General features: G+C 57.1%; 7 protein-coding genes across 7 annotated transcripts; 4 read left to right on the top strand and 3 right to left on the bottom strand.

The window, feature by feature from the left end:
• Positions 1 to 463: 463 nt before the first annotated feature.
• Positions 464 to 4,335, bottom strand: B0T15DRAFT_121046 (mediator complex, subunit Med5). The gene is made up of 6 exons (XM_062861626.1): positions 3,437 to 4,335; positions 3,135 to 3,382; positions 3,018 to 3,080; positions 2,448 to 2,963; positions 1,860 to 2,394; positions 464 to 1,806 (listed from the first exon to the last, which is right to left on the bottom strand). The coding sequence occupies exons 1-6, from the start codon at positions 4,131 to 4,133 to the stop codon at positions 638 to 640; spliced, it is 3,228 nt and encodes a 1,075-aa protein (XP_062724641.1). The 5' UTR covers positions 4,134 to 4,335; the 3' UTR covers positions 464 to 637.
• Positions 4,336 to 4,555: 220 nt separating this feature from the next.
• B0T15DRAFT_491413 (uncharacterized protein) lies at positions 4,556 to 5,535 on the top strand (the record flags this gene model as incomplete). The annotated part of the gene is made up of 3 exons (XM_062866776.1): positions 4,556 to 4,627; positions 4,710 to 5,167; positions 5,253 to 5,535. 3 exons carry the CDS (start codon positions 4,556 to 4,558, stop codon positions 5,533 to 5,535), a joined length of 813 nt encoding a protein of 270 aa, XP_062724642.1.
• A 515-nt stretch (positions 5,536 to 6,050) lies between these two features.
• On the bottom strand, positions 6,051 to 9,538 carry B0T15DRAFT_572947 (P-loop containing nucleoside triphosphate hydrolase protein). Its single transcript, XM_062870912.1, has 3 exons — positions 8,993 to 9,538; positions 6,906 to 8,936; positions 6,051 to 6,836 (listed from the first exon to the last, which is right to left on the bottom strand). The coding sequence occupies exons 1-3, from the start codon at positions 9,288 to 9,290 to the stop codon at positions 6,397 to 6,399; spliced, it is 2,769 nt and encodes a 922-aa protein (XP_062724643.1). The 5' UTR covers positions 9,291 to 9,538; the 3' UTR covers positions 6,051 to 6,396.
• A 145-nt stretch (positions 9,539 to 9,683) lies between these two features.
• On the top strand, positions 9,684 to 11,796 carry B0T15DRAFT_565898 (nucleophile aminohydrolase; the record flags this gene model as incomplete). The annotated part of the gene is made up of 4 exons (XM_062870678.1): positions 9,684 to 10,152; positions 10,216 to 10,311; positions 10,378 to 11,122; positions 11,183 to 11,796. The coding sequence occupies exons 1-4, from the start codon at positions 10,138 to 10,140 to the stop codon at positions 11,794 to 11,796; spliced, it is 1,470 nt and encodes a 489-aa protein (XP_062724644.1). The 5' UTR covers positions 9,684 to 10,137.
• Positions 11,797 to 12,269: 473 nt separating this feature from the next.
• On the bottom strand, positions 12,270 to 14,292 carry B0T15DRAFT_500617 (cation efflux family-domain-containing protein; the record flags this gene model as incomplete). The annotated part of the gene is made up of 2 exons (XM_062867375.1): positions 13,598 to 14,292; positions 12,270 to 13,511 (listed from the first exon to the last, which is right to left on the bottom strand). The coding sequence occupies exons 1-2, from the start codon at positions 13,964 to 13,966 to the stop codon at positions 12,270 to 12,272; spliced, it is 1,611 nt and encodes a 536-aa protein (XP_062724645.1). The 5' UTR covers positions 13,967 to 14,292.
• A 152-nt stretch (positions 14,293 to 14,444) lies between these two features.
• Positions 14,445 to 16,160, top strand: B0T15DRAFT_525549 (uncharacterized protein). The gene has a single exon (XM_062868850.1). The coding sequence runs from the start codon at positions 14,732 to 14,734 to the stop codon at positions 16,040 to 16,042; it is 1,311 nt and encodes a 436-aa protein (XP_062724646.1). The 5' UTR covers positions 14,445 to 14,731; the 3' UTR covers positions 16,043 to 16,160.
• A 2,484-nt stretch (positions 16,161 to 18,644) lies between these two features.
• Positions 18,645 to 21,027, top strand: B0T15DRAFT_121282 (uncharacterized protein). Its single transcript, XM_062861629.1, has 2 exons — positions 18,645 to 18,684; positions 18,764 to 21,027. Exon 2 carries the CDS (start codon positions 18,903 to 18,905, stop codon positions 20,784 to 20,786), a length of 1,884 nt encoding a protein of 627 aa, XP_062724647.1. The 5' UTR covers positions 18,645 to 18,684; positions 18,764 to 18,902; the 3' UTR covers positions 20,787 to 21,027.
• Positions 21,028 to 21,355: the final 328 nt, after the last annotated feature.

Raw genomic sequence — 21,355 nt, forward strand, 5'->3', positions numbered from 1 at the left:
AGAGAGAGGTTCACGTCCTTAAATCATAATGGGGGTGCGTTGAAAGTTGAGACAAATTTTGGATCCGAACGTTTGTCGGTGTGCATGTAATGGAACCCATGGAAAGGCCGACAGTTGCAGAGCTGAGGAGAGGAGGTCTGCGCGACGCGGGTTGGACTTCCTGCTGTGACTCGAGGCCCCTTTGTGTTGTTCACTGCCTCATTCCCCCGCGCAGCAAAGCGGGCAGAGAACTCCGACTGATGAATGCACAGCCTGAACACCAATGATCCAGCCACCCGTTTCCCCCACATACAATGTTTATTCCGAAGTGGGCTCGACGTGGGTTACGTAGCATTGAAGAGCAGGGTTGAAAGGGTTGATTCAACCTACCAAGAGATCGAGATTGAACTCGCGTAGCATTGGATCTAACAACTGGACTGATGATACTATATCTCGCAGATCATAGCGAGCATACTTTATCAAGTGCACCGGTTTAGCTGGTAACCCTTGGATCAGAAAACGCCACAATGTAAATGTCCTTCCCAAATTCCCCTTTCAGAAAAACTCCGCTTGTATGCATTCCTCCTGGCTCACCACATCACGCTCCCGGAACCACTTGACACCCGGATACCCCCTATTTGCCATGTCGCCTGGATCCCTAACCCAGGTCCATATCCCAGTTCGAGAACTCGGCCCCGAACTCGCTCGCACCCGTTAACCCATCAAAGAAATCCCCCCCCGGCAAATCCAGGCCACCGCCTGCTGTTCCAGTCGACCCTCCAACCTGCGACAAATCCCCCGTCGCCCCGGATAGTGCCCCCAGATCCGACACGCCAGCGGCATCCAGACCCGTCGCATCCAGACTCATAGCATCGTGATGTCCATGCTCCCCGGCGGCCGCCGCCGCGGCAGCAATCGCATCCCCCAACGCACCCACATCCCCGCTCACATCGACCCCCAAGCCACCCAGCTCCGGCTGTCCCCCTAGCATGGCTGCGGAAGCCGGCGGCGGCGGCAGCGCCATTTGCCCCTCAACTGTCCGATAGAGCCGCACGACCGTCTCCGCCATGAGCGGATCGCACTTCTGGAGTTTGCGCCAGTCGTCTGCCTCGGCTTTGAGCGCCTCACGGAGGGAGATGCGTCTCTGCTGCGGCGCGATGGCCTCGGGAGAGCCGGCGGCGGCAGCGGCAGTTAGTGAGGAATCATTGGTCACGTCGGGCGCGCAGATCATCGCCGTGACGACGTCGTAAGCGATGCCTGCTTGCGTCGTGTCGGTGAAGCCCTTGAGTTCTTCGACCAGGAGCGAGAGGAGACGTTTCGCGCCGAGCATCTTGAGGGCTGCGAGGGTCTGGCGATGCGTGTATGTGGCGGAAATGCCGGTTAAGGGCGGCTGCTGGGCCCACTGAACCAGGTTCTGGACGGTGTGACGGATGGCGGCGGAGAGGCCGCCTTGGGGGATGAAGCTGCCGGTTGAGGAGTTGGCCTGGTGTGTACTGGTCCAGGACTCGAGCTCAGTGTGATCGGCGCCACCGGTTCGTCGGGAGAGTAAGAGGTTCTCCTTGATGGCGCGCAGGAGCGGCTCAACCTCCTGGGACGTGGGATCTTGGCGCTGGTAGGAGCGCAACGCGTGTTCGAGCGGCTTGGCGACGATGTTGAGGACTGATGACAACACAGCTGACGCCTCATTGGAGATCGAGCTTGGTCGAATAATGGCCTGAAGGATCTTGATAATCGCAGGCTGAATTTGGGGTCCGCTCACCCACAGTTGGTTCGACAAGAACAGGATCGCCGGAACCAAGGACGGCAACAGCAGGACACCCACCAAATCTATCTACTAGTTAGCCGGTGCTCACTGCGGGATTCCAATATGGGAAACGTACACTCGAGGCCGCCCTTGAGCATGTCATCCGTCAGACGCCCTGCGCTCAGTGCGAGGACGATCTGGTGGAACAGCGTGGGCATTAGTAAGTAAAAGTCCTGGGGCGGACACGACGCCATAAGTTCGTCTCCGATAACGCCGGCCTCGAACAGCCCGTGGATCCAACCGTTCAGGTGAGATTTCTGCTGCTCGCTGAGCTCCTCTAGAGGGCGGCAGACATTGTCGCCGCTCAAAAGCTTCCCCACGAACGAGTCGGGCGAGCGGATGCCGAGATCCGGGGCAGACAGGCTGTACCGGTAGACGAATGCCAGAAGTAGAAGAAGGATAGATCCAAATTCTTCGTACACCAGCTGGTACTCGCCTTGGTCCTCTTCGTATCCAGCCCAATTGTCGAGAAGTTCACACAGCGGATGTAGGATCTTCTGCGGCTTATCAAAAAGGAGGAGGACGTCCAAGGACAAGGGCTTGGTAGCAAGTTGACTGCACAACTTGCTGAGAGTTATCGTTTCCTTATTTTGACAGAGGCTGCCAATCACCTGTTGCAGCGTCAGTAACAAACTTGGAGCCGCTAGGGAAAGCAAATGCGTACCTCGATGACGGCCTGCGCCGCAGCGCCCACGTTTCCGTTCATGTTCTCCAGTTCCCCGATCAGCTTCTGCGTTTTGTCCACATCTTGGAGGCATGACTGGACCAGGATGTCCTTTACATAACGGCCCTCGTCCGGTAAGGATTGGTAAGTTATGTCGCCCAGCAGATTTTCTATCGCTGACTGTGAGAGCAATCCGTGGAGCTGGCATGAGAAGCAGAAGTCCTGGCGCACAGAATCGTGAAATGAAGAGTTGGTGTTCGACATCTCGAACATGCCGGATAGAGTCGGGAACACGTTGGTATCCACCTGACCCAAGGCTTCCGTGATGCACATCTCCGGGTTGAAAGGGTAAATGGTTGATGCATTGGCCAGCGAGACGAGGATCAAGGGCACCTTGTTGACCACGTAGGATTTAAGCAAGTGGCCGGTCTTGAGGCCCTCGTTGCGGAAAACGGCGTTTGCGAGAACGTCAAATGACGCCAGGATAAGCTGCACCGCCGCTGATTGCATGTCTCCCTAGGGCGTGTGTTAGTAGCAACATCACGATTATTAGTATCGCCGAGTTCGAACCTGGTATCTGTTGTGTAGATAGGTGAATAGGGCGCCGTCGTCAAGCATGGGTCGTCCCACGAGCTGTGTCAGCCAGTCAGCAAAGATCACCCAGCTCTCCATTTCACCAACGCTTACCGAAGCACTGAGATAGATATAGAGGCCGGCTCGAGAATTGACAACCGGTATCTCGGGTACCTGGAAGCTGTCGAGGCCTATGAGATTGTCCACGTAGCTGTTCAGTTCAGCCTCTTTTCTGTCCGATGGCAGGAACCTGCAGAGCGTTTCGGTCCGGAACAGCTCTAACCGTCCAGCTACGTCGGGCATCACGTGCATTATGCACGGCATGAATGCCCGCAAACTGTTCGAGAGCGACTTGCAGATGCCTATGGAACTGTCAGCTCCGCCCCTTGGAGCTCGAAGTGCAACATGCTCCCTACCTTTACACACCGGCCGGCTCAGGACGGACAAAACAACCGGGGTCTCGCTGAAGGCAAAGGCGAAAAGAGCAAGAGCGTTCTTCGCGCGTTCCGCCTCGTCCCTTACCCGCAAGCTCTGCAGAGAGCCAAACGCCTCCCTGGAGAAGGCCGCAGCGGCCTCGGCAAACAGCGCCATCCATTTGACCAGCACCTTGGACACCTCGATCACATTCTTGGACGTCTTGATCCCAGTACCTCGGTGCACGGCCTGCGCGAGTCGCCACAGGAGAGCCTCTTCGATGTGGTACGAGTTCTGATACCTCGCGATCCCGGGCCTTTTCTTCTCCTCTGCCCCTTCCTCCTTCTTGATGCCGTCCCCCGGCAACGCGGCAGCATCCTGTGGCGAGCGCACCCATGCATGTATGGACGAGTACTTGCACAGCGCTCGTAACACAGAAGCGGTGTCAACCCGACCCTGCTTGAGCAAGACCTCCAAGTACCGGAACGCGCGCGGGTCAAGGCTGTATTTGCCGGGCTGGGTCGGGCGGATGACGATGTCGGCGACGAGGAGCGGGGGGAGCGGGTGCTCTGAGAAATGAATGGGCGCAAATGCAGCGAACCTCTCCGGGTCGAGGCGTTTGAGCAGTGCGTGGCGCACGAACCCGGACCACTTGGCTACGGAGGCACGCAAGCTTCTTGTTGTTGGGTCCAAGTCCATGTTCGTTGCATTTATGTCGTCTGCTAGCAATCGGGTGGGTAAATGCGGAGAAAGCTTCGGGGTTGTTCGATTTCAATGCTGGGTCGAGGCGTCCGCATGCTCGTTGTGTTTGGATGTTTGCGGGTTGGAACAATAGCATGTGGTGCAGCTGGGGAAGGTTGTGGTACGTTGTATGTATGTACGGATACGGAATCTCGATATGTGCATAGCTGGGGTCAAAGCTCCTTGTTTGGCAAGGGTCCTCAATTGAGGCTCCACGAGCCGCCGCGCTAGTGCTCCAATTGACACATTGCACACACGACGATTTTACGACATCGATTCGTCGAGCTCCAGTTGGGATTTGGACCTCTCCCCAGAACTCCCAACCTCTCCTCCTCCTCTTCTCTCATCAGCACCCTTCTTTCTCTTCGGAATTTGGAACAATGGTCAACTTCAGGTGGTCCTCACTCGCCCTGCTCGCGCTGCGCGTCGCCTCTGCGTTCGCGCAAGACGATGTAAGAAACGTCATCGCTGCCGACCCCTTTTTGCTTGTCCGCAGAATTAGCAGCGCAATTGCTCACAGAATGCTTCGCCCAGGTCAACGCAGAGCCTAACACATCTGTGCCGGTCGAGCAGCCAGAGCTCAAGGCCGACATTGAGACGACCTTTCCCGATGCCGACATCTTCGGCGTGAAGATCGTCAATGGCCGCATCACCAAGGCGCTGATCGAGATCACCAACAACGAGGACACGCCAATTGACGTCGCCTTCGTTGGCGGCCAGCTCCGGACCACGAAGCCTTTGCCGGAGGACGCGCCCACACACGCCGCCATCCTCCGCAACCTGACGGCTGTCCGGTACGACGTCTCGATCCCTGCCGGCGAGAAGCACCAGCTTCCCTTCCAGTTCGTCCTCGACATGATGCCCCAGGATGTTATCGTCGAGCTTGTCGCCATTATCACCAACTCTGCCACCAACCAGATCTTCCAGGTCACGGCCCACAGCGGTCCCGCGAGCATCGTCGAGGCCCCGACCAACATTTTCGACCCTCAGATGTAAGCCGCTCCCCTCTTTACTTCTCCTGCCTTTCCCAGCCACCCATGACCCCTCATAACAATCGCTAACCCTGCATATGCGCAGCATCTTCCTCTACCTTTTCCTGACCGGCGTGTTCGGCGCGACACTCTACTTCGTCTACAAGACCTGGATCGAGGCGCTCTTCCCCCAAGCGAAGCCCAAGGCTGTCCAGGGCAAGAAGGCAGGACGCAAGCCTGTGGCCGAGGCCGAGCCGCTCTCCGGCTCCGAGTCGGCCGGCGCCACGAGCGGCGGCGACAGTAAGGGCTATGACGAGAGCTGGATTCCCCAGCACCACCTCCAGCGCCCCTCGGCCAGGAAGGTCAAGAGCGGTACGAAGGCGAAATAACGCCTTCTGCATACACCTATGCTGGTGCTTGGAAGGGTCCCAGGAGACGAGTTTAGCTCACGGTGGAAGGGAGGCTGAGCGCACAGAGGGTGCGAGTCTTACGGGAAGAGGCGTTGCGGACTGGGGGGGTATCAGCACCCTTTGCTCCCTCACTGGTTGTGCTTCCAAGCGTCTGTCGTGTTTAGGCCTGACTGTCTGTCTGTTTGTCTGTCTATCTACGTTTGGGTAGTTAAAAATGGCGGTAACGGGAAGGAAGTGAGGGACAAGACAATCAAATACGAGGCGTCTCTTTTGCTTATGTTGAACGTCCTCTATACCTACTAACAATGCGGAGCTGACGAGTGCGCTTGGCGGGACTGGCGTGTAAGACTCTAGAGTTGATCTATCCCCAGAGTTTTGGAGCACGTATATAGGTTGCCTTTTCTGTATGAGGTGGATCAGGGTAGGAAAATCTGTAGAATTTATGATTCGGCAGCTGTGATGAAACATATGAGCACTTCTTGAATCAGAATGGTGTGAGGTGAACGTTGCCATTGAATCCGGAGGCGACAGCTTTTTCCTTCAGATCCGCGATGCCCACAGCATCCTATATTGTATGTACGTACTAGGTTTCAAGAGGGGTATTCCAAACAACCTAGTGCATATCATAGCACACCAGGCCCTACATTCGAACATGCCTACAGAACCCACGTCGTCGTAGAAACTACAAAGGAAAAGGCTAGACCGAACCGCTTCCACCGGAGATGAGTACCTCATCCTCATCTCACCAAACGCCGTGATTCCCTCTTTTCCCGACATAGCTATGCAAACGTCTCTCTCCCTTCCGCTCCCCTTCATTCGCTCGCCCGCTCGCCCGTCAATTCAAAACAAGAACGACCTCCTCCCCGTCCTCTTCCCCAATTCCTTTCCAGCCCCGCCCGCCCTGCCGCCAGTGCCCGCCCCGAACCGATGGAGATCCTCGATCTTGGTCAGGACCAGCTCGAGCAGCTCCTTGCGGTGGATCAGATCCAGATGCCTCCTGACCTTGGGGTCCTCGCGGGCGAACCGATCCAGTCCGCCGGCGGACATGTGCTCGTTGAGCTTGGCTTCGACCTCGCGAGGGAAGCGGACATAGAAGTCGTTCAGCATCTCGACGTTGAGGAAGAGGACGGCCGTCTGGGCCAGTTTCGTGGCGACGGCGTCAAGGAAGACTTCTGGGCAGTAGTACTTGTTTTCGAGGGACTTGCATTTGCGCGACTTAGCGGCCATGATACGCATGTTGATTATGTCGGCGCGGTCACGGAGGAAGACTGCTTCCCGGCCTGTGTTGGAGAGGTTAGATGGACTCTCGGGTTGGGGGATGGGGTGTGAAAGCAAAGAAGTGAACATACCGCGGGCGAGGAGGGCGGCGCTAAAGCCGCCTGCTCCGCTGGGGTGGTCACCTTCGACGATGACCTCGCCCTTGCGCGCCTTGTCGACAAAGGACATGACCTCCTTGAGCTTTCTTTTCCCGCCGACGGAGTTCTCGAGGCTCTTCATTGCGGCTTGGCACTGGTTGAGCTCGCCCTGGAGGACACCCACCACGTGTTCCCTGCCCTTTGCCCACTCGTTGGGTTGGATGTCGGGGTCATACTTATACGGCTTCAGCGAGATCTCGATGCCATCACTTGTGGCGTACGATCGATCTGCGAGCACTGTAGACGCGGCATCGCTGATTACCTTCCGGGCTGAGGGGTGCTTTGCGAACGCCGATTTGTCGAGCAGTTTGTCGACATTAGACTGGACGGCTGAGGCAGCGACGGTTGCTGCGAGACGGCCCACTCCGAGCCTGGTGAGGCCCGAGGATGCCGTGTCAAGTTGCCGATGCCAGTAGGGAGAATTCGGGTCAGCGTTCGGTAGATCGGCGATGCTGTCCCGCTCAGGGGGCGCAACAGACAAGTCTTCGATTGGCTTATTCCAATACCTAGCGGCGAGTTGGTCAAGCACCTTCTGGTCGAGTGCATCCTTGAGTAGATTGTTCAACTGAGCCCGGCCAAACTTCGCAGTGAACTCGTGAAACTGATGCTTGAAGTCGTCCAAGCTTGCGGCCAAGTACGCCTCCGCACTCATGGGCTGCTCGTTGTACTGAACCTTGAACTGATAGGTTGTCTCCTCAAGCTCTCGTTGGATGGCGTCTGTCGTCTCCTGCAACTTCGAAGACATCTGTTGCTCCAAAACCTGCAGCAACTTCTTGCGGAGCGTCATGGTACCCGTATTGACCCCAGACTCTGGCCCGTACTGTGAGGGATATGTGTTGAAGAATGACTTCTCATTCCGGCTGATGCCGGCTAGGAGATTACCAGTCTCTCTCCTGAAGAGACCTGTTTGCGGAGGTAGCTTGGAGATGACGCCAACATAGCCTAGACGGAGAGGGTACTGCCTATCATTCAGGATGGCAGCCCCTTTCTCCGGTTCAACGAGGTCCATCTTGGTGATGACGCCAATCGTTCTTTCTCCTCTAGGATCCACTCTGCGGCTTGCTTGCAGAGCCGTTGAGTTTGCCAAGTCCGTGTCGGCGGCTGAGATGGCTAGAATAATGTTGGGCCCTCGGATGTACTTATCACACAATTCCGAGATCTTGCGCTTCAGTTCCCGAGGCTGGTTCTCACCGGCTACTTGAATGTAGCCTGGAAGATCGATGAGCGATAAGTCCGGTATCCTTGGGGAGTGGATCGTGAGCCGGATCGGGTCGTCTGTGACACACTGCGACACGGGAACGGACTGGTTGAGCTCGGTCAAGGTCTTTTGAATTAGGGAGAAATCGGTGACCCTAGAGAGACCGAGGTCGGGGAATTCACCGTAATCGACCCGCGCTTCGGGGTCGTTCACGAGGGTGAGCTCGATTGGCCGCCGGGTGATCATGTTACTGCCCTTAGGTAGAAATTCATGACCAACAATAGCTTCCAACACGGAGCTCTTCCCTGACGACTGGGACCCGATAACAACGATGGACGGCAGTGTGACGGTCGTCGACTGGCCAATCTTCTGAAGGAGATTCCGAATCTCGATCATTCTCTTGGTGAGATACATCATCTGGTCGTCCTTCAAGACCTCCTCGGGTGTCCGTTCGTCGTGTTCGTCGGATTGGTCATAGCCGTAAGCGGCTGCCGAGGCTCCTGCGACGGCGGCGGCACCGGCCCTGCTCTGCTTAGGCGGTTCCGGCCCGCCTTGTCCGCCCGAGCCGCGGTTGCCAGAACCGGCTTCACCCTCCCCCCGCATGATTCTGTCTAGCCATTCAGGCATCTCGAACTGCTCCTTTGTGCTATCCCAGCCACGTTTCGTCTGTTCGGCGAAATCTTTGGCGCCTCCCCAGAGACCCGAGGCGGTAGATACGACAGTATCTCTCATATTCCCGTACATCTCCTGCGCGGAGTTACTGACCTCTGTGCCCAGTTAGCAAAACTGTCCCTCTGTCACATCTACCATGTGTCGCTCTTACGGATTGCTTGGTACTGTATCCACCCGATCGTACCGATCATCAGGCCGCCAAAGAGAGCGGGAATCCTGACGAGCTTGACAGCCAGCTTCGGCAAGAGGCGGGTAAAGGAAGCATTTCGGACGATAACGGCATTGTGGTAGGCATTTGCTGGAAACTGCACCGATCTCCTGAAGCTTTGGCCAGCGAGTTGCTGGATACCGCCGGTCGGGAGCTGGTGGAAGTGTCGGACGGCGCGAACCGCGGCGCGACGGGCTGCGACGGGGGCAAGCGCCCCGGCTGCACGGAGCTGCGCGCTCATCGTGGTGAGGGCAGCGGAAGTCTACGGCAGCATGGATGTCGGCGGTTGGCGTTGTTTAAAACAATCAGGAGATGCCACTGCGAATGACGATGCCGTGGGTTGGAATTTGGGGACGAGCCCCACCTGAACTCCCTACCCTCCGATACTCATGAGTCCCGCCTTCGTACGCCGTATGTGGTCTGTGGCATTAGGTAGGTAATTACCGTACGGAAATATTGGTAAAATATAACTCCGTGACGGTATATACGTAACAGTTGAGGTAACGTACGCTGTGTAAGGTAAGGTATATACAATACCTTATCCGTACTGTGACGGAGCCACAGGGCGCCTACCTTATCTCAGAAGCAACCTAGGTAAGGTACCTTACCTAAGGTATGGAAGTTAACACAGTCCCAGACATCTCATGTCCACAGTCATTCATCAAATACATGGAGTGACGAGTGCCGCCACTATAATGAGGTACCTTAGGTACTCCGTAAGTCATATGCGTTTGCCTTATTTTGCTTGCGGAAAGTTCAGCTTGGATGTAGCACATTAATCGTAGAGATGCCACCATTTCGCTGGCCGATCTCGTCAGCCCTGTCGGCTGTAAGTTGCTTTGGGCCGTGTCCCCTGTCGGTCACCGACTCCCTTCCATAACTGGACAACACCAGACCCAACCGCTTTGGTGAAGTTATATCCTCACGCGCTGCTTGTCACACGATCACACGAGTCGGGATCAAGGCCGGGACTAATCTGGAATATTTCCTTTGTTTGCTTTTATGCCGATTCGGAGCCTACCTGCTTAAACACCCGACTTGCACCGTCAAGACTTCAGCCCACTTCTACTCGGGCACCGTCTGCCACGATGTGTCGGTTTCTGGTAAGAACATTGCGCCCTTGTCGAACACGAAATAGCGGTCGCTGACATGCGCTGCTTATTTAGGTCTACAAAGGCAGCGACGAAATCTTACTCTCGAAGCTTGTCCTCGACCCGGCGCATTCCATCCTCAAGCAGTCGTTCGACTCACGACTGCGACTCGTGAGCCAGCTCGAACCCAGCATTGTTGGTGATTTGATAGCTCATATGATTATTTCCACGTTGTAGGACACCCGTCGAGGGCAGAACAATGCCGATGGCTTTGGAATTGGCTTTTACACCGACGCGAAACTCGGAGCCGCGCCGTGCCTCTTCACTTCGACCACGCCGGCTTGGAATTGTGTGAATTTACAACGACTGGCCTCCAAGACGGCGTCTCGACTGATCTTCGCCCATGTCCGCGCCACCACCGAAGGCTCACTCAGCGAGGATAACTGCCACCCTTTCTGCCACGGCAGTCTGATGTGGATGCACAATGGCGGTCTGGGTGGGTGGAAGCAGATCAAGAGGAGGCTTGGTGAACGGCTAGCCGACAAGTGGTATTTGGGGGTGGTAGGCGGGACCGATAGCGAGTGGGCGTTCGCGCTCTTTCTGGACACACTCGAGCGGATGGGACACGACCCGAGCTCCCAGCCAGAAAAGGGATTTGGCCCAACGGTGCTCAGGAAGGCGATGCTCAAGACGATTGCGCAAATCAATGAGCTGATCGACAACATTCCCGAGAGCGTCGTTCACGCAGAAAATGTTGATACCCGGAGTCTCCTGAACTTCGCCGTGACGGACGGCCACAGCATCATCTGCACCAGATACGTTGGCAGCTCCTCGGACGAGGCTGCCAGCCTCTACTACTCCTCCGGTACCCTGTGGGAAACGAGGGCGCCGGCGCCTGATAACCAAGACTACCACATGGAGCGAAGCGACAAGGGGGCAGACGTGATCCTGGTGGCCAGTGAGCCCCTGACGTTCGAAAGAGGTACAGTACAAGCCGGCCGTGTGCTAAACCTATGCGTAACCCCTACTAACCGAAATCTAGAAAATTGGGTCAACGTCCCGACCAACTCCATCCTCACAATACACAACCAAACCGTCATGGTCCACCCCATCATGGACCGGTACTACGACCGCAACCCGCAACATCGCCGCTCGACCGCCTTTGTACGCACCAAGGGCCTGTCCGCCAATGAGAAGGGTACCCCCCGGTCGGGCACGCCCTTCGGCCTCCCTCCATCCGTCCCGCCCATCCCGTCTCTTTCGCACTTCGCCGACCACCCAGATCCACACAGACAACGCCCGCGTGGCCCGACGATCCCAATCGTTCCCACCAGCGCCTCACGCTCCCGCTCCCCTCTTGCCCGTGCCGAGAATATCGCCCCAGGTCAACTAGCCCAGCAGGCATCGCTCACAGACATCCGGGCACTCACCGCGCCGCCTGTCATCCGCTCCGCGCCACAGACGCCGCCGGTGCAAGGCAACATCAAGAAGAAGCGGGCGTCGCTGAGCGCGATCGATGCGGCGCACGGCGGAGCGGCCGGGGGCGGGCTGGCACAGTACTTTGACAACAGCCCGATCACGCCGGAGCCGGTGCGGACTGAGTTCGGGAATCCGAACAAGATCGCGCAGTTGTTCCCCGAGCTGGCTTTACAGTGAGCGCCATTCCGTCGCGCTTGATCTTGTTTGGCGTTACTGGGATCAGATATTGCAAGTTTAGGTTGTTCGGCGTTTAGGACGGCGCTATGGCAGGACAATAGAAGCGTGTGGGTAGCCTCGGCTATGTATGTATGTTCAAGTCTGCTCTGATGGGTAGAGAGCTTCTCCGTTTGCGAGAGGTCTGTAGCTGTCTTGCTCACTCGGAGGAAAACGGATTTTTGACGGGGATGGGTAGCTGTTCATAGGGTACTGTACCTGCACATAACGATATCAGACGTATGATTCATCCAAGTACCATAGTATCAAGGGATAAATCAAGTCTATAGTGCTGATTAAGCCCATGGCCAACAAGGTACTTACCTAGCTGCTCACATGCACCACTCCTGAGATAGGCAGGTACCGGACTCCCGGATATTGTACTATTAATTTATTTCCTTCGATTGGGTAGGTAGCTCGGCCTACTAATCTACCGGCTACCCATCCGTGCAAGTCTGCACGGTAACCTCCCACCTCAAGTTCCCTCCCCTCCCATAGCCTTCGCCCAGCCGATTCTGCACCACCCTGGCCAATCGACTCCGCAGCTGGCTCAGAGCATTATCATCACCATAGCCGCGGGCAACACGGACCTTCAGGTTGGCCATCGCCAGCCCGTAGTGCACCTGCCAGAACTGCGCCTCCTCGACGCGCGCGACCTGTGGTTCCGACTCGATCTCCCGCACGACGGCTGACACACTCGTGGCGCTGCTGTTGTGGGTGGTGACGACGGTGTCCGTCTTCTTCTCGGACACCGTCCTGTTGGGGTTGTGGTTGGCCTTAGCGGGGGGTAAGCCGCTGTAGCTCATGAGCAGCATCAGCCCCTGCGCGACGGCCAGCCTGGTGCCCAGCACGAACATGCTTGCCGCGATGGCGGCGCAGAGCAGGGCGTCGAGCCAGACGAAGTGCGGTATGCTGACTAGCGGGAGGAGCAGCATCAGGAAGGAGAAGCAGAGGGTCAGGAAGTGGAAGGGGTTGGCGAGGATTGTTGCCCCGGGCAGGAGTTTGGCGAGGTAGGGAAAGGGCACCCGCACAACCCGGCGGATACGGCTGTGGTTGCGCAGGCCGTACGCGCTGACTAGAGTGCTCACTACGGCGGCAAGACTCGCAAAGTCCACCGTCCCGGGGGAGATATAGCGCGCGCTGTGGGCGTGACCACCGTGGCCGTGGGCGTCGACGGGCTCGCTAGCTGTTGGGGGATGGTGCGGGGTGTGGTCGCCAACGGACTCGAGGAAGTTCTTGAGGTTGTGAGAAATGAGGTCGAAGCCGCCAAACACGAGGAAGACGGACATGGCGAACCCGGCGAGGACCTCGGCGCGCTGCAGGCCAAAGGGGTGGCGGATGCTGGAGCGCCGCCAGACTTCGAAGTTACCCAGCACGTCGACGGCTACGCACACGGCCGCCGACCCGACATCGAAGAAGACGAGGTGGGAGAGCGCTGTCATGGCGAGCGAGCCCTCGGCGCTGAAGAAGACGTACATGGCTACCGCGGCATGGCAGCAGCACCACCAGAGACGGGCGCGCTGGTCGCGCTGCATGCTCGCCCAGGCTTCTTTCAAGGTAGGTATTGGGAGGGAGGCGGGGAGAACGGGCGGCGGTCGCGGCGGCGGCTCCTGGAAGATCTGGTGTTGTGCGCTTATTGAACTGTGTTTGTAACGGTGACCTCGTCGCTGACCGATATTCTGTATTGGCGAGGCAGTCAGCTACTGCTCTGTTACACCGGACCCAACAATGGGCGCGCATGTCAAGGACAAGTCACTTAACGTACAGACTTCACCGGGGATGTTGATATGAATTGGGTCTGGAAGTTGAACGGGTTTTTCGGGGCCGCCGCACTGGGCTCCCCATTTGCGAGCCCATCGTCGGTTGCCATGGCAAAGGCAGACTCCGGAGTTGGTGGACGCAGCGACGACGATGCGTGGTGAGGATGGAGGAAGGCGGCGGGACTACTTCGAGGGGAGGCCGCTGGCGGCTGGGTATCCGCCAAATCAATGGCTGGTTCGTCTCGATCCCGATCGCCGTCGTAGTCGTCGCAAGTAAACTGGAACGAGGGCTCACCGCGGCCGGTGTCTCGGGCGACGGAGGCCGGAGTTGGCGGGGTCCCGGGAGGTGCAATGTATGGCAGGCTAGGTGCCATGGGCCCGGCTGAGAATCAGCGCCGAAGATGGTTTGTTGTCCACCCCTGCGCGGGCCGATGTTGTCGACTTGGAAGCGGAGCCGGATCTCGAAGATAGCGGGACGAGAATGCACAAGGGGGGCCCAGGGGGCTTCCGTTTTCCGTCTAGCGTGGAGTGACTATCACAGGCAATTTCACGGTTGGAAAGGTTCAATTCCCAGTGTCACAGGTGTTCGCGCAGGATCCAATCCGAAACAGCGCACTTCGTGATCCATCTTGATCAGACCAGCACAGACAGGCTCGACAGGCAAGCGGAAGTAGCACAATGTCGGTTTGGTGCTGTCTCGTTCTTCATCGCGTTGGCCAGCATCCTGGACCTCATCGGCCTGGGCCTGTGGGGGTGGGTGGGTCTGCCGAACTGGGCCCGTTTGCCTGCCGGAGGATGCAGGTCCACTTTTGTCGGTGCAAGTGCCGGGCATCCTGCAAACTGCAAGGCACAGCACCGCGGCGTGCATCACCCATTTCGCATCTTCACAAAGCATTGCTCACTCATTAGAAACACTTCAAAAGCTCGAAGAGGACTGCAGGAAAGAAGTCAGGCTCGCGCATCGGGAATGGTACGGATCTAAGCTGCCGACTTGGGCCCCACTACGTGTCCAGGGTGCTGGTCGACCGTTTTCGAGAGCTCGCTAGCAACCCGCCAGACGGGAAGCTGTGTAGGCACATCCCGTCCGCACCTTCTACCTCTCGGAAAAGACGGGACGCAACCACTTCTGCTTCCGCGGTATGGAACAACCCACGCCACTGATGGGCCCTGGCCCCAATGGGCTGGCACCTGCCCCAAACCGTCCTCCAGCACCAGCTCGGAAGCGGAGTTCATCTGGGGCAGGTGGGTTGTTGTCCAAATTTCCCTTCATGCGCTCCGTAGGAGAGCACCGTCCCCGATCCCGTCGAAACACAATCGAGAGCGAGCCCGGCGGGCAGGCACCTTCGCTGCCGACGCCTTCCTTCGTCACGATCCCTGCCGAAGAGCCTCAGCGCCAAGTCGCGGCAGCCGGCGCTGCGCCTCCGGCACTGCCTCACATCAACCAACTTCAGAGCTTGCTGTCGCCGCAACAGCAAAAAACACGACGACGTAGGGGTTCGTTGCGAAAGGTTGCCCTGCTCGGTCGCGGAGCTCAGCGTGAGCGGCGCGACAGCCGGAGTTCTACCATCGATCCACAACTCGAAGTTAACGGCGCAAACGGGAGACCCGCCGAGTCAGCGGTCTCCGGCGCAGCGGCGCTTACATCAAGTCCGGTGCAGATTGATGGATCCCCTAGGGAAATTCCGATGAGGAAAAACAGCGGCGGCGATCCGTTGCCACTGGGCCTGGGAATTTCAGATCTAACACCGCGTCCCAGCATGGACGGGTACGCGATCCGGTCCGACACGTCCACCCCAGACCCCGTCACGCCCACAGCTGCTCCGGCACCGCGCAAGTGTGTCCCTGAATCGAGCCCAAGCATAAACTACAGCACCACCGACGATGAAGATGCGCTGCACATGGCCCGACGCAACGGGCCCATCACCGTCTCCAACCAAACCCCCTCCACCCTATCCCTCTCCTCGACCGCAAGCCTAGTCCGCCCCGAGCGCGCCTCTGTATCCTCAGGCTCTGAGTCCTATTACCTTGGCCCACCCCACGCTCGCCCTCCAGGAACGGGAAACGGTGGCCTCCCGTCCATCCAGCGACGCCGAAGTGTCAACCAGCGCGCTAAATCCCCGCTGGCCTTGAGCTCACTAGCAGCCCCGCTGTCGCCGCCCGACGCAGACTGGGACTACGCTGAGACGGAGTGGTGGGGGTGGATCATCCTCGTGGTGACGTGGTTTGTGTTTGTCGTCGGCATGGGCTCGTGTCTTGGCGTCTGGAGCTGGGCGTGGGACGTCGGGACGACGCCGTACGCGCCGCCCGAGCTGGAGGATGACCCCACGCTGCCCATCGTCGGGTACTACCCTGCGCTGATGATCCTCACGGGCGTCATGGCCTGGGTATGGGTTGTGGTTGCCTGGGTGGGTATGAAGTACTTCAGGCATGCGCAGGTGAGCGGAGATTGAGTCAACTTGTAATGCGTTGGGCACGATGATGGCGGGAGTTTTGTTGTCTAACGGGAACAAGCGTTTGTGTTACTACGTAGAGCGTCAAATTTACAGATACCCATGTGTGATGGTTATTATTATCTAATGGGGCTCTGAGTGTGTGCTGTCTTAGTTAGTGCTGCTCACAGTAACACGGCAGGTTGGTGACACTACTACACACACGGCTGGCGTCCTGTTCATGTGATGTGGTTTCGGGCTCAATGTCGTTGCTGATTACTGATGGGCTCGGACGGTGATCTCCAGAGACCCAGGTCGATAACCAGGAGCGCCAGAGAGGAGGACGGCTCAGCGACGGCGACAAGGGAACATCCACCTGTAGGCCGAACACATCTCAATTAAGTTGTGAGGCAAGGTGGGAGTCGCTCCTTACCGTCCGGTTAGTAGCTGATACTTTGACTGTTTCCAGCATATCACCGTCGCCCTCTGCCCTTCAATTCTCAAATGGTACGCCCTAGAGGTTGGATGATCTCGGCCAATGCTTACAAGTTACAACCACCAACGCCAGCGCCCTCGGGGGGAGCATAAGCGCTTACTGGCCTACACAGTAACACGAAAGCTCGCACACGCGCGCGTGTTTCACGAACCGCCAGAAACCGGAGAAGCAAGCAAGTCGTCCAGCTATGGCGGTCAAAATGGACCCAAGACTGTGGTGCGGCTGTCGTGCGGTCGGTCCTATCTGTCGTGCACAACCGCCCAACTTGATTGGCTCGCGACGCGCTGCATGCGCGCAGCACACGGAAGGTTAAAGGTTAGACGCGCAGAGCGAGCCCTGCGAACTGAAGTACACAGTACATAGATTTGTCGAGGTCCGTCCTCGATTGGTTGATAGCGGGGTGGTATGCTGGCCGCAAACGAGCAGACTTCGAGAGAATGGGGATCCGGGACGGCTTGTCCGTTCAGAAGGCGGGTGGCCCGAAGGTGGTTGTGGTCAGTGGTGTAAAGCAGGACGATTTGTTGAACCCTGTCGAGTTGAGGTGAGGGTCGCTTCGAACAGCAAGGTTCTCGTCGGAGAGCGCCACCGGCGTGCGTGATGGCAGATGGGTGAGTGGGCCGAGAATCACACGGCCGGTGTTCAGCTCGACGCTACACTAAATCAAGAGCCATCAAGGTTGCTGATCAAGATTGCCCTCGACTACACAGTACTAGTAATGAATCAGATAATTTGCTTCGGTCATTCAACAAGATTGCACAAGTAGGTACCTAGTTCCCTTCACGGGCAAGGAAGGTATCCATCCATGGATGAATAGACTACTACTACTAGCAGTAGTAAGGTAATAAGGTACTAGGAGGTACCTAGGCATTGTAAAGGGTCAGGAGGCCAAGAATCTCGGCGAACCCTTGAATTAGTCAGGGACAATACGTTGTGCCTGGACACACACAAACATCGCTGAACAACAAGGATGACGAGCCAACGCTCTAGAACATTTACAAAACAGTTGAAGTCAAGTCATCGTATTTCGAGATTCCACGGCCACCATCCAGTAACGGCACCGCAAGCGGGATCTGTAGGCGACTTCCAGGTTACAAGAATGGATGTGGGCGATCCTGTCGATGAGGAGAACGAACACCGGGCTTGAAACCGTGGCCGCAGAGGGGAAGGGTATCTTCAACGCACGGGGATGATCCGCTTGAGCGAGGGATAGCTTCGAGAGCCGTGTACAGATTCTTCGAGTTTCTCGAGAATTGAGGGAGGCAAATCTTTGTCTTGTTCGCCCCTTTGTAGTGTACTAGCTCATTGTTTGGTTCGCCCGGAAGGTTAATTGCGTTAGTACCGTTAATAAGTTCACCCCGCAGCTGCTTGAATTTGCCGCTTCCACCGTTTCCTAACCCTGAGTGGTGGGAACCCAACCTCAAACTCGTGTCTCCGCTTCCCACTCAGGGGCAATTCATGATCAATCGAAGTGTGTGAGCTTTAAAACCCCTCTCAAAAGGTTGGGGAACTGTAATTGCTAAAGTAGGCAAAACCGAGATGTCAAGCTCCTAGCATTAGCCGCACCATGGAATGAGTTTGCAGGTGTAAGTTATATGAACTCCGTCTCTGGCCTCAGGCAGCAATCAGGGACTTGATTTTGGGCCCACTCGGCGTTGCAGGTGCAGGCACTGAACAGGGCCTGACCGGATGCAAAAAACCAAGCGGCTGCGCCGTTTGGTCAGCAGTATGATCTTATCCCCATTCACCCAGCCTCTCCACACCAGCAGGCACGCCGAACACCGTCGCCCATTCTCTCCATCCCCAACACCTTTCTGCAACAATCAGCTTGACCATCCGTCCTTTTGCCCACTCGCTAGCATCATCTTGGGCCTATGCGGTATTGCAATCGCTATCCAGCACCCAGCTTCTCGAGGTCTAGCCGCGCCTGAGGCATTTGGCAAGCAGTGACTAGATTGCTGTTGTCAATCAACGCCGAACCTACCCTCAGCCGCGTGGAAAGGATCCCGTCACTTCGCCAGCGGGTGCGGGCTTCAGTTTCTTTCTGCCCGTTCTTTGGTGATACGGGCGTCTCTCGCTCTGGGCAATTTTGGTTCATCGTCACGAAATCAATTTCCGTTCTCGGCGCCGATTCATTTCCGCGAGAGGAGTTCGCCCTGAGAGGAGTCGGGTACGCTCACACAACTCCAACCTCCACGAACGCATAACTCTTGAAAATGAGCTTATTTCTAACCCCTTTTCAACACCAGACAGGGCAAACATCCTCTGGCACGTCCGACTCGAGATACGATACCAGCGATTGAAACTGCACGACACTTTCCGTCGCTCTGCCCTCCGCCCCCTCTCCCTGTCTTGCGCCTACCTCGAGGTTCGTGGAGGCAAGCCAAGATGAGGGAAGCCAACTTTAGCATACCCCATGGCAACAAGGCATCCGTGGGCATCACCACGGCCTTGTATGACCGACGGGCCCTCGACTGCACATCTACCCTACCATTGATCAATTCTCTGAACCATCTGGCCTATCTCACCACATCCTCGGCTAGAATCCGCGACATCCTCACCGTTGATGGCGGCATCGAAAGGCTGGTCTGCATTCTGAAAGAGGGGCGGAGCAAGGACATGATGGACATGTGGAAATGGAACCTGGCTTTTCAGTGCGTGGTCAACATAGGCGTTAGGGGCACGGAAGCTGTCCGGACCCGCGTCGTCGAGGCCGACATGGTTCCAGTCATCGCTACCATTCTGGACAATTACATCAAGGTCATTGAGAAGGTCCGCGAAAAAGAGGAGGAGGCCAAGCAGAAATTGGACCATCACCGCCACAGGATCGGCGGAAGCAGTCGTGGACACAAGTCTTCGAGCTTCTCATCCCGAGCAACTGGCAATCTGGAAGTGGACCGACGAGCCTTCCGCAGGCAAGCTCCGCCCCCGTCGATCGATGTGTCTGCGGCGCTCGCCGGGCCGTCCACGGCGGTTGTCCATTCCAATGCCGACCCGACACCAACTGCGCCTCACTTCCAGGTGACGCCTTCGGCAGAGAGGACTCCCTTGACCGCCACCTACCGATCCCTTCACCATCATCATCACCATCATCACACGGCGACGTCTCCCGGTCCTCAGACTGCGCCGCCCGCTCCCATCGTACCCTCAATGGATGCTGCCGATGGTTTCGTCAGGCCGGTTCGGGACAGCGATCGCCTCGGCGGCATAATGCCATTCTCCCGGAACGCCATCACCTCCCAGCCAGCATCCCCCACCACGCCACTACCACCCCCCCAGCTTCGATCCCCGACCGTTCGACCTGCATCCATGCTCGCAACCACGGCTCGGCCTCGCCGAAGGCCCTCCATCCGCCATCAGCACTCGACCGCCGCCGAGTCCGATGATATGAATGCTGAGAGCATCACGTCCGAGGATTCGCCGGACACCGAGATGTCCGGAACTGGAGACATGCAGCCAGATGTCGGGGTCCAGGGCATCACGGTGGAAGACGGAGACAGCATCATGACTGGCGGCCCCATCGAATTGACAACTCCCACGGCGAGCGAGACCCAGGACGCTGGAACTTTCAACATCACCCACCAAGGCCCCGTCGATGGCAGCGATAACAGCGTAACCGCCAACAGCGTGCCCACACCCGTCCCTGCCATAGGAATCCATATGTCTCCGAACCGGCCAACTCTTGTGGGCCCACCGCAGCCGGCATTGCCTAACGCCAGCGTACCACGCTACTTGCTTGATCGCCAATTCAACCCAAACCCACAAATGCTCGCCTCTATGCCGAGGGAAGAGGATGTCCTGATGTCCCTACAGCTTCTGGCCTATGTTTCCAAGTACTGCAACCTCAGGAAATATTTCCAGAGGAGCCATCTGGTTCCCAAGCTGAAGATCGGAAAGGAAATCCAGCTTCTCGACGGCGCCGACCCAGTCGCCCTCGAGGCCGAGCTGGAGGAACAGGACGAGGCGGCGGAAGAAGAGTACACCCTCCCGAACGACCTGAACATCTTCCCGCTCGTGGAGAAGTTCACTGTTAGGCACCACAGCACCGACATGCAATACTGGGCCGGGGTGGTTATGAGGAACCTGTGCCGCAAGGACGACACGCGGGGAGGCATCAGGCAATGCGCTTACTACCAGTGCGGCAAGTGGGAAGAGTTTACACGACAATTCGCTAAGTGCCGCCGCTGCCGAAGGACGAAGTACTGCAGCAAGGAGTGCCAGAAGAGCGCATGGGCATTCCACCGCCACTGGTGCATCGCTGCGACGCAATGAATTGGAAACCACTTAGGGCTCCATTGGGCAGTTGGGAATGATGGTCATTTATTGATACCCCCCGGTTCTTTTCTTCCTCCCGGGATGCACAAGTCTCAAGGCTTTCTCGTTGCATGGCGTTATTCCATAGTGTCTACCAGCAAAACTTGTCCCGGCTCTCCGGACAGCATGGCGAAGCACAGCACAGCATTTTGTCTATCCACACACATACACTCACAACACATGGCACTCCGCACAGCATGGTCGGCGTTGCACGATACCACGAGGCTTTTTCCTTTTCTCTTGCTCAGACAGACAGACGTCGTTTTTTTATTTTCCTTAGCAGATTCAGGGCAGTCATGGATCATACTCGGTAGCTACGAACGAAACTTTCTGCTATTCCTATACGGGTGATGGTGCAAGTGTTGATGTAACGAAGTGACTTCGGGTTCTTATACCATTGCAATGGAGCAAGCAAGCATGCGATGAACGGGAGCATTATATGATTATCCTAAGCCTATGGGCAGTTTTGGGTCGGTGTTATGCATTACGCGTCTCTTGGTTGACTTGGATTCCGAATTGCAGCGTTT

This window comes from Chaetomium strumarium (assembly GCF_033439665.1).
Source record: "Chaetomium strumarium strain CBS 333.67 chromosome Unknown B0T15scaffold_2, whole genome shotgun sequence".
In the NCBI taxonomy this organism is placed as follows: domain Eukaryota; kingdom Fungi; phylum Ascomycota; class Sordariomycetes; order Sordariales; family Chaetomiaceae; genus Chaetomium; species Chaetomium strumarium.